The 12,247-nt window shown below is 38.9% G+C and overlaps 1 protein-coding gene across 1 annotated transcript; it reads right to left on the bottom strand.

Annotated features, from left to right (window-relative positions):
- Window positions 1-1,268: 1,268 nt before the first annotated feature.
- tspan3a (tetraspanin 3a) lies at window positions 1,269-12,157 on the bottom strand. The gene is made up of 7 exons (XM_084123598.1): window positions 11,968-12,157; window positions 6,791-6,982; window positions 5,530-5,604; window positions 4,744-4,845; window positions 4,496-4,648; window positions 4,323-4,406; window positions 1,269-2,329 (listed from the first exon to the last, which is right to left on the bottom strand). The coding sequence occupies exons 1-7, from the start codon at window positions 12,028-12,030 to the stop codon at window positions 2,237-2,239; spliced, it is 762 nt and encodes a 253-aa protein (XP_083979724.1). The 5' UTR covers window positions 12,031-12,157; the 3' UTR covers window positions 1,269-2,236.
- Between the last annotated feature and the right edge of the window lie 90 nt (window positions 12,158-12,247).

Genomic DNA, 12,247 nt, shown 5'->3' with positions numbered 1-12,247 from the left:
AATAGACATCTTTGGTAACATTATAAATATCTTCAGTTACTTTTGATGAATTTAATGCATCCTTGTTGAATACAAGTTACAAAAAAATCTTACTGGCCCCAAACTTTCGAATGGTAGTGTAGTAATCCTATACTTTTTTTCAGTACACATGAGAAGCATACACAGCAAACCAACACCATGCTAATTCAGGTATCAGGTTAAAAGGTTTCACATTCCTCTTTTCCACAGATCCTGTTTCAGCTCCAAGTATAACGATATAGGGGAAACCCACATGACAGGCACATTAATTGCATTTCAACCATCTACTATTAATACCCTGCCATTAAAGCTAGCAAATGCTGTGTTATTAAGGGCTCCAAGAACTTTCCCCATCTAGATAAAGTGTGAAGGCATGTTACTAAGCATGACCAGCAAGCAGATGGCACACATCCCCCTCCCTGGGAAACGACTGAACCTTGACCCCGTCCCGTGCTATCAAGTGTTCAGCCCGCCTGACTGAAGAAAGCTTCCAGACAAGGCATCTTTGAGCATCCGTGACGGGTCCGAGTGCCTTGTGCACAATGGAATTGCTCAAGAGTGGGATAACAGCCATGAATGATATAGTTGTGCTCAAATATGTTAAGTTACAGAGTCACTGGTTCCTAAAATATAACATTTAGGAGCCAGTTGACAACGAATATCAGATGGTAAAATGGTTGATCAGTAGCACTTTAGTTCCTTGATTTCTTTATCAGTCACTGCTGTGTCATTTCAAAAGTGACAGTAAAGATGTTTTTAATGATACAAAGGATTTCTATTTCAAATAAATGCTGTTCTTGTCAACTCTCTATTCATCAAAAACTTTCATCAACATTGACAGTAATCAAATGTTTCTTGAGCAGCAAATCAGCATATTAGATGATTTCTGAAGGATCATGTGACACTGAGGACTGGAGTAATGATGCTGAAAATTAATAACATTCAAATAGTTATTTTAAAATGTAATATAATTTTTTATTATATATGTATTATTATATGTAATATATTATTACAAGACCCTTTTATACTATACAAGTCATTTTTTGTAGAATACCATTTATTTAATTTAATTTATTACAACAAAACACACAACCGTTGTCAATTCTGACTATTTTTTAAATTGTCTCACATTTTTACTTGCAGTTTGGTGCCTTGTGTTACCAAGTTTGGTGCCAGGCTTTAAAGCGCTTCCATGTTGTTATTTTGCAACCACACCATCAAGCCAAAAATGATTCGTATCAGTGAAATGAAACAAGATAAAAGGTGTCATTTATTTGAAGATCGAAATTGCGAGCTTATTTCACCATTTTTTCCTCCCTATGTACATTCATTTAAACTAATACACTGTTGACCCTGTTCTACATACCTACATGTTATCCAAACTAACTTTAAACGATATATTACTAGACTAGTAATGTTCACACTGTAAGCAATGGAAAAATAAGGAAAATAATATAAGAGTTTGGTAACTTTTAGGTAGTGCATGTAGAGTGTCCCCCGAAACCTCTTTACACTTTACATGTAAACCGCTGTGAACACCATTTTGAACATATAGTTCACTTTAGCTGTACGATTTGGGCCCATAATGCCAAGTAATCTTGTGTGGTCAGTCCAGACCTGTCTCTCACACTGCCACTGTCCCTGAGCAGCGGACTGGTGATGGGTGACATCTGAGACAGCGGTACCACAGGTTGATCCTCATTTCCCCATCCCAGCCATTTCCCACCTTGGTATTTGTAATATAGAATTAAACCGTACACATAGTGCAAACTAACAAATGAGGAAAGCATACATTCCACATATTATTCCATACAATAACAGCATCTTCCACTCCATATAATAGAGACAAGGAAGAGAAAATGTTATCGATACATGTGTTAATTAAATCTTCTCAACGGGATTAAAAACTGGCTGTTCGCCATTTTGCAGTCTGGCCCAATGCCTTTGAGAGAAAGACAAAGGTTTAAATTAAAACGCAGTCATTTTCAGTGACACATACTGTATAAATAAATATTACGCGCTTCGCTTCACCCATCACCAGTGAATTGTGTGAGCAAACCCTGTGTGAGGTGTGTAGAAACAAAGAGATATATAAGGGCATATCCAGTGTGCCACCTCACCGACAGAACCCTGAGCCCAGTGTGTGTGTGTGTGTGTGTGTGTGTGAGAGACTGTTGGTGTGTGCATGAAAAGAGAGAGTCTTGTATGCTAGGTTTTTTCATGCATACGTCCCTCCTGTGATGAGGAGCTCATAGGCCGGGTCCCGGCTTCTGCGACACAGCACGACGCCAGCGCACAGCATTCCCAGCATCTGGAGGAAAAAACAAGATCGAGTTCATTTAAAGCTCACAGATACGGGACGAGTACAGTTACGTCTGAGGACCTATTGTGTATTTTTTTAGGGCTGTGAAACGATTAATCGCGATTAATCGCATCCAAAATAAAAGTTTGTGTTCACATAATATATGTGTGTGTACTGTGCATAATTATTTTGTATATATAAATACACACACATGCATGTACATATTTAAGAAAAATGTGTTATTTATGTATAAAATATTTATATTTAATACAAATTATATATATATCATTATTTTGTATATATAAATACACACACACACGCATGTATATATTTAAGAAATATTTGCTTAAATATACTATACATATATACAGTATATTTAAGCAAATATTTCTTAAATATATACATGCATGTGTGTGTATTTATATATACAAAATAATGATGCATGGTACACACACATATATTATGTGAACACAACCTTTTTTTTGGATGCGATTAATCGCGATTAATCGTTTCACAGCCCTAGTTTTTTTCCTTCCTTGTGTGTGGGGATGTGTGTGTGTGTGTGTGTGTGTGCGTCTCTTTTTTTTCTCTCAGGTTTGTTCCGCCTTAATTGAACGTTCTCTGAGACGAACCGTGTGGCTACGTCTTTCTCATCCACACTGAAACATTGGCAAATGCTAAATTCACCTTAATGCGCATGCGTAAACCCTCATAAAAGCTCACTGAGATGATACAGGCGGAACAGACATCATTAAGTTCTCATGCTATTCTTCTGGCAGGATCATTTTATTTCGCAAAATATCCCCATTCACTGATGCGTCCAGGTCGCACTCACTCACCGATATATTTTTGGTCTATAACGCAACTGCAGGACAGCAAATGCGAGTAAATTTTCTGTCATCTTTGCAGGACTGTGATATGAATACTAATAGTGTACAACGTAACATTGCTTTAGCAACACTGTGGGAATAAGAATAGCACATGCACAATACTGGTATAAACAGACGATGGGCACGAAAGGAAGATGAGACCACTGCCGCCCGCCATCAGCACAAAATAAGCCAGAGGCGTCTAGAGTTACTGACACTGATGTTACTAAAAGTGCCGCTCTATTTCAGAATCTTCGACAAATGGTTAAAAAAAAAAGTGGGCTCTTTAAAAACAAAACAAAAAGGTTGTTTCCAGGTAAACTTTCCTCTGTGACAAAGGTCTATAAACGAGAGATAACTTCTTCACACTGGCGCCGACAAATTTAATCTCAGTTCAGACTGTGGAAAAAAAAGAAAAAGAAAAGGAAAAACAAGTCAAATAACCCCTGAGAACATCTGGTGTAATTCATGCAAGTTTGCCAAGAACAACCTAGCCTACTGCCCCGTTTCTTGCAGTTAATTCAGGCAGACTGTGTCAGTAATCATGTGTAAGTCACGGGCATGTGCTGGCCTTGCCAAGGCACGGCCTTTATGCCCCAGAGACTTTCTGGAACAGTATGAATGTCAAAGGATGTGATTCAGCGGCTACAGGGCAACAAAAGCACATAGTGACGGCGCCGAGCGCTAGAACTCTGTCTGACGGGGAGAAGAGCCATGACTTACATGACAACAGCTCTCTCTGGATCAGCAGCGCCAACGCAGATTTGAATGTTCGCAATGATCTAGTTGTCAAAGGTTTAATAGACAAAGCCGAACCGCTGTCATTTAGGAATAAGATTGCGTGTTTGAATCGAGATTGCTATCATTTAACAAATAATTGTGCAGCTCTACTATACAGTTATTTAATTAAACCGCAGTCTCTGATTTGATAATCACGAAACCCGCTTGGGAAAACCTAGGTCTAGAACTAATAACACTGAATCGACACTATACTTGCACAAAAAAAAGAAAGAAAGAAAGAAAGAAATTCACGGAAGACATATTTTGCCTGAGATGGATTTCACTTCTTATATAAGATAATGTCAGACCAAAAAAAAAAAAAAATACAATAATAATAATTCAGAACAGCATACCTGAATTGCAGCAAATGTCAGAGCGGCCCAGATGACGTACATCATGATCTCTTTCAGTTTCTTCACAACCAGGGCTTCACATCCCTAAGGTGGTTCAATGAATACATTAACATCACATGCACACTTCCTTTGCATCATCGGCTACACTCACAAGCACACGTCAGGGCTCTCACCTCCGGGTAGAGGTCTCCGGGACGGGAGAGGGAGCCGGTGCAGTTGCTCACGTTGGGTTTGCAGCAGCTCAGTGGCACGCTGTTGTTCCTAGACTCCTTAAACCAGCTGGTGTTCTTCCAGTCCAAGTAGTTGGTGATGCCGCAACAATGGAGCTTTACGTTGTGACAGATTTTATTAGGGGGTCGGGGTGTGATTTATTGAAAATACAATAACCGAATGTTTTGTGCATCTCATTAAGCAGTCTCACCTGTCTCTGCACATAGTCAATAGCGCGGCTGGGAGCATCCATATTGGTGCCGTTGTACTCATTATACACTTTCTGGATGGAATGATTGACCTCATCTTCTACCTAGAAACATGTTCACAAGTGACAGAAATTAACTTTCCGTTACACTGATTTTCATGGCAAGTTTTTCAAACCTTATTAAATAAATGCACTCAAACAACCGATGCGTTCGAATGGCTGATTCATTCAGGAACCAAGCAAGTGAGTGACTTGATATATGTGTCATTGAATCATTTCCTCAACCTATTTCTTGAAAACGTGGGACCGATTTCTTGAATTTGTGTGTAGAATGTAATTCACTTCATATTAACTTCTTGTTTATTGAAATATAAAATCAATATCACATTTGCAATCGGGTTGATATTCAGAAAAACAGCACTCTTGCTTGTGTAATATTAAGTATATCATAGTTATAAATACAAAAAAAAAAAAAAAGAAATCATAAAATGCCATTTTTTCAGATATTTAGAAGGGAATTGACAGCAATTTTGCCCCAAGCCCCCATTCATTTCTGACCCTGACATCCACCTTTCACTATTCATATTCGTATTTTTCTAGGCTATATGTCAAAGAGCGCATTGCTATACAAACAATACAGCATAACACAAGACAGATAATGCATTGTATGCCTTGTTTAAATTTGAACACAACTGAAAGGGCGTAAGAAGGGCTTTCATATAAAAAACAAAAGAGATGTGGGCACTCCTATTTTAATAAATATTGACTTCCTTTACATGCTGGACTTACCTTTGCTCTGTAAATATAGCCTAGAACCACCACAACCACCTCAGTCACAAATACCAGCATGAGAATGATGACAAACTGTAAAAAAGGGACACAAGAAAATGGGGATTGAGCAAAGCAAGCTATATAAACAACGCTAAACTATCATATCTATTTATTTTTAGCCTGAACATGTCAATAGCAACTACACTACGGTGTAGCCCTCAAACCGTATTCACTTTATAGCCCTTAATTCTGTAATTGTGGACAAATGTGGGCACAGAGGACTCAGATGTGATCCTATTTTTTATTTATTATAAATGTTATATCACTGTCTTCGATAAAATTTTGTCTATCCATTTATGGTGTGTTTTTTTTTATTTTGGGGGTATTTTTGAATTTATTTACTTCAAAAAGTACCATATTTTCTATGTAAATTATGCTTATTTTTTTTGAGTGTGAGTTTTTGCCATGATGAGAATGTTGTACAGGATCAGCCCTTCATTTGTGTGTATGTTAGATATGCATTGTATTGGATCTATTGATTTATTTTTACAAAAAAACAAGAAGAATGCTCTAAATTACAGTTTTTCCCATTCATTTCTATGGGTGCCCATTTTTGACCCAAATACAAGATTAAGGAGTTTGTTTTTTTCACCCACTTAACATTGTAGAATTGAGTCAAAAAAAATTGTGTGTTCAGGAGGCAAACTTAGGAAAATTAGCCAAGTCTTGTACCGCTCAGATCAAGGGAAGTATTTTTATAAAAATTTTATAAAAAAGTATAAAAATAAATCAAAATTATTTTGCCCACATTTGTCCAGAATTCGGTTTTAGGGTTAAAAAGTTATGTTCACCAAGGCTGCATTAATTTGATCAAAAAAAGCAGTAAAAACAGTAACAATTACAATTTAAAATAACTGTTTTCTATTTTAATATGTTAAAATGTTATTTACATTTTCAGCATCATTACTAGTTTTCAGTGTCACATGAACCTTCAGAAATCATTCTAATATGCTGATTTGCTACTCAAGAAACATTTCTTATTATTTTCAATGTTGAAAACAGTTGTGCTGCTATACATTTTGTTATTAAAAAGTCTTTACTGTGAGTTTTGATCAATTTAATGCATCCTTGCTGAATAAAATTATCAACCTTAACTCTAACAAATAAGAAAATCTTACAGACCCCAAACAGTGGTGTATTTAAAAGAGAGTAAAGGGGTGAACTATCCCTTGAAGAAAAACACTAAAATGCAGTGTTGGGAACTTAATATTTTACTAACTGTGGCAAGCCCGCAGCGGCTCTCTCGAATAGTGGCGCAGCATCCAATGAGTCCAATAATGAACAACAGCGCTCCGACTGCGATAATGACAATGGCTGGGATCAGGGTGTACACATCCTCAAAGAAATGGTCATAGTCATCATACGTGATAAACACGTAGGCTCCAACATAGCACAGGATGCCAGCAGCGGCCTAGAAGTAGATAACAGAGTTACTTATCTGAAAGCGGATATTATGTGTTTTCATGCCAAGAGATAAAACTAAAAATCATTTATTAAATTGGTTTGAATACAGAAAATCAAATTAAAAAAGTTAAAAGCCAAACACAAATTTATTCATGTCACTTTGACTTTCAAAACAAGTTTAATAAGTTTTTGGAATGCTGACCAACAAGAAAATCATGATCCAACATTGAAGGTCAACACACAGAAAAGCTCATACTCATCAGGAAGGGAATGAGACAGGAAAAAATAAAGGTTACACTTTATTCTGATGGCCCACTTTAGACATTCTATGAACTAGAAGTAACTTTGCAACTACATGTCAACTAGCCTAACTCTCATTAGAGAATTAGTTAGGGATGCACAGATTTTGGCCGATACCAATAACCTATAATTCTTTATATTTGAAAACCATTAACCAATATATTGGCAGATAAATCTAAATTCAAATTTTTTATTTAATTTTTGAGAGCCTGATTACAAAAACAAAAGTCTCTCCATTAAATCCATGTCCCAAGCACACAATTATAATGTTCTCATTATAATGTTATGAAGCCTATATGACAGACTTGCGCTGCACATGTTGCACTTAACAGTATTTTGCTTTTTGAAGTGATTCCAATCATATTTCAAGCAATTCATAACCATCATGGTGAACAGTCTGCATCTGAACTGTCTCGGCTGAAGGAAATAATCCATTATTTATCAGCTTTAATATATCGGTCAAATTTTCTTATCGGGCCAATAACGATAACATTAAAAATGAAAATATATTGGTCGATATATATTGTGCGTCCCTAGTATAGACCGTTAGGTTAGGTAGTATTAGGTAGAATATGTTGACCTGTACTTGTATTTCTAGTCAGTAGAATGTCTGTTGGGAGCATCAAAATAAAGTGTTAGTAGATATTACAGTCTACTAATACTCTAATGAGAGTTAGTTGACATGTAGTTGCAAAGTTACTTAGTAGAATGTCTAAAGTGGACCATCAAAAAAGAAAGTGTTACCAAAATAAATGGTTAAATCAAATCAAATGGCTACAAATAAGTGGTCTGCGTCCTCCATGGACCTCCAGGCATTTTAGGAAAAACTTGTTTTATAGGGATTTGGTCTTTCCCATTTACAATAGAACCATAAAACCTAATTTGAATCAATGTAGCACAGCTCTCAGGCTCTAAAATTACGAACAAGGGTTTAATAAAGCAGCCTGATCCCTAAAAAAAGAACAGGAGAGTGTCATACTACCTCAATCTGCCAGGAGGAGACTTTAAACTTCATTCAGTCCCAAATTAAAGAGATTAATCAAAGGCACAAAGACAAGGAAAGCAAGCTGACAGGTGGAGTAGTGTTCCTACAGATCCGACTGCTCAATTTAAGTCTTAAATTTAAAACTTTACCCCCAATGCCCCAGTTCTGTCAAACCCAATGTGCACAAAATCACAAGTTAGTTTGTTTTTGTTGATATTTTTATTTTGTAGATTCTAAATGTAAATTGTTTAATATTTTATTACATATTGTACATTATATTATTGTATGCCTAAATTCACTTCAACATCACAACATTTGACATTGGTCAAAACTACGAGACATGAATATCAATCAGTTTATTCGATATTAGCTAGGATATATTTATATTAGTAAATCTATTATATTATATTATTTTATATAATATTATTTTTCTCCATTTGTTTGTCAATTATTAACTGGATATTGTCTTTATCAAAACTTAATTGTTATTAATTATTGTATTGTATTGAAATAATGTTAAACTACAGTTAAAGAAAATAAAGGTTTTTAACTATTTTCTAAGTCATATTAGGAACTGTTTTAAAATATGTTCTTTGTTGTTTTGTGTGATACTGGAATCTGAAAACTGTGGCCAGTTGCATAAACTGTTAAGACTAGTCTTACAAGTTAGTCATCCAATTTTATTCTTTAAAACTGTTAATAACTTTTTAAAGTCAGTAACATTAAAAACGTAGATTGGTCTAATTTGACACCGAACAGTAAGACTGATTAACCCCTAACTAACTTCTAGTTGATCATACTAGTTCTTAAGACACAGTCTTAACATAATGGCTATGTTTATGCAACTGGCCCCTGCTATTAGTATCCTTAAGGATTGCTTACAAATTCCAAAAGGAACTGCCTGAGGAAGAATTGGTTTAATAAAAGCCTAAATTCAATCTGATCATCATATAAAGCGATCGAGTCTCTTCAGAAAATTTGGACTAAACAGCTCAATTCACATGGATTAGTTTTACGATCTCTTTATTAACTTTTTGAAGCATCAAAGTGGTAGTTGCGTCGCTGTCAATGGAGGGACAGAAATCAATAGGCTAGGTTACTGTCGTAACCCCGTTTCTCTGAAACATCGAGTGGAGAGATCCACCTATGGGAAGGGCATCCGTACCTGACCTCTGCAGAAGCATCCAATTGCACCAAGTCTGGCAAGACAGACAGAAGCGTGCAGCCAATGCCCGGTAAGGGCTGTTCTCCAGTTAGTATATTCGCTTCTCGTGCGGTAATCATAGGGAAAGCTGGTGGATCTCTCCACTTGATGTTTCAGAGAACCGGGGTTACGACAGTAACCTATTGTTCTCTTTCATCATCTCGTGTTTCGAGATCCACCTATGGGAGAGACATGGACAGCTCCCCGATTGCCCAATACACTCACAGTGAGGTTCTGTAAGCCAGAGAAAGACGGTCACCCAAAGGGGCGGTGCCTGACACGTCCCATAATCATGAACCCGCCATACTGACGCACACACATAACTGCTGTGTACAGGCAGGACATGAAACGTGTGTGGCACACACAAGAGAAGGAAGGGTTAAGACGACCCCACCCCCAAAATCCGAATGTGCTACCGAGGTTCTGGTGACATCCAGCCGGTAGTAACGCACAAACGTATGGGGAGAAGCCCAGCTGGCAGCAGAGCAAATGTCCTGCATGATGCTCCCCTGAACAGAGCCCAAGAGGCGGCTAAGCCCCTAGTGGAATGAGCTCTGATGTCCCTTGAGGGCTGCACTCCCTTCGATTCATATGCCAAAATTATAGCGTCCACAAGCCAATGTGAGAAGCGTTGCTTAGATATGAGATTCCCCACAGAGGGATCCCTTGTCCAGCTGTTGGCCTAAGTCGTCCAAAATCTCCACCAGGTAAGCGGAGAGAAGGGAGGAGACATTCCGGGCCCTGACAGCCAAGGCCGAGGATCTATAAGCGGCCTGGAGCACAGAGGCAGAAAAACAATCCATCTCGTTAGGCAAGACCGGCTTCTGGGGAGTGAGCAGCCCGCCCTGGACTGGACTGGGTTGAGGTGCCTGGCGATCGATGGCTCGATAGCGGGGGGGGGTCACCCATGCCGAGAGCCGCCATATCCTTCACCTCTAGACCCGCAAGACCGTGTTTGAGATCGAGCGGGTCGCTCCAGTTGTGCCTCTTGCTTCGCGCACGCTGGGAGGACGGGGAAGAGTTGTTTCCTCGGACCGGGAGGGGGTCCCAGCACTTTCCCATCATAAATGTCCCTTTCCTGGTCGGTGGTGCTCTGTGGAGCTGGCCACTCAATGTTGAGGCGAGCGGCCACTCGCTCACACACTTCCAGGAGGATGGACTGAGGCAAGGCCGCGGGGGCGTTGGGGAATGCCAGAGGGCGGGATGGCCCGAGAAGGCCAGCGTCGTCGTCATCACCAGAACCGGCCGTTTCGTCGACGAGTGGAGGTTGCCCGCAAAGATGTCCTCTTCGGGGAACGCAGGATTGGGCTGGTCAGCCCAGATGAGAGATGTCGCACCCCGGGAGCCACCAGTAGCGCATCGTCGTCACCGTGTCCCCCATCTGAGTCAGAAAAGCTGAGCTCGACACACTGGGTCGCGGCAACTTTAAGGCGGCGTCGCAGGAGTTTTTTCGGCAGCGTCAGGCAATGACTGCAGTTCTCCGGGTTCTCCAAAGCCTCTTCCGCGTGCCATTTTTGTCCGACAAAGCAGTCAGGAGAGTTTGTAGCTAACGGATTTGAACTTGAAAAACGAAGTGTACTGATGTCTTTCCGCAGTTAAAACAACATTCCTTCTTGTTTATTTCCTTCTTATCCTTCTTTCATGTTTATTTGATGCTATAAATTAACTAGAAGGAAGAGATTATCAGTTCACGAGCAGCTTCAAGAGGCTCTACAGCAATCTGTCACGACACATTAAAGAACTACAAAATAGTATTTATTGTTTAAATTTCTTTTTTTTAAAAATGACCAAATTTGAAAGTTGAGTATGTATTTTTCACTGTATGAGAACATGCCGTGGCTTGTCGGACATAGCAACAGTAACTAAAGGGGGCGGGTCTTTGCGAAAGGTCAATCGGATGCTTCTGCAGAGGTCAGGTACGGATACCCTTCCCATAGGTAGATCTCGAACACAAGATGGAGAAAGAGAACTTTCAGATTTCATCAAATCAAAAGATCTTCATTTGTGCGCCGAAGAATAACAAGTGTTACGCGTTTAGAACGATATGAGGGTGAGTAATTACCGTAATGACAGAATTGCCATTTTTGGGTGTACTATCCCTTTAACATCCCAAACAATAAAACTTAACCTGCATCGTGGCTAAAGGAAACAAAGAGTCCGACTGGCCAATTCACGAACAGCAACTCATACAAGGCTAATAATATCATTTTATACTGTCACTGTTTATTAGCCATTAAAAAATCTTAAACGCAGAATCATTAAGACTGAATATGTAAACAAACATTGCAATACGCAGCAACAAGCAGTTTTTTAAATAATGCATTATAAACAAAATCGGCATATCAAATAGAGCAAAGTATGCATTGTATTTCAAAAGATTGTATAAATGAATTGTTGATATAAAAGAGTGTGTGTGTAATAATGCAGCTGCTCGACACCTGACTGTGTCCATCTGACAACACTGACGCACTCTCAAATTCAGTCTCAAACACCTCAAACTTACCCAAAATATCAGGTTCAGGAACACCAAGACCGTCTTAGACGACGTAATCCCACACTGGCCCATTATTAACTGATGGAAAAAGCAGTTTAAGCTGCAAATATAACAGACAGGCTGCAGATTATAAAATGGCTGTCTGTTTCCTGGCTGCCATACCACTGCTGTGTGTGTGTGTGTTTGAGTCTGATCCGGGAACAGTGCCACACAGCGGTCAGATGACGCACTCTCATTGGCTGTGCCAGCCTATGACAGAGGATTTATTTAGGTAGGAAAATAACTGGGT

This window comes from Abramis brama (genome assembly GCF_963993115.1).
Source record: "Abramis brama genome assembly, chromosome: 9".
Lineage (NCBI taxonomy): Eukaryota > Metazoa > Chordata > Actinopteri > Cypriniformes > Leuciscidae > Abramis > Abramis brama.
This window is presented reverse-complemented; position numbering and strand designations above follow the sequence as displayed.

Excerpts from the sequence above, each read along its gene's own strand:
- tspan3a (XM_084123598.1), bottom strand. The coding sequence starts at position 12,030 with ATGGGCCAGTGTGGGATTACGTCGTCTAAGACGGTCTTGGTGTTCCTG. Across the intron at positions 4,407-4,495 it reads CCGGAGACCTCTACCCGGAG|GGATGTGAAGCCCTGGTTGT; the intron begins GTGAGAGCCCTG and ends GAACCACCTTAG. Across the intron at positions 2,330-4,322 it reads TGACATTTGCTGCAATTCAG|ATGCTGGGAATGCTGTGCGC; the intron begins GTATGCTGTTCT and ends TTTTTCCTCCAG.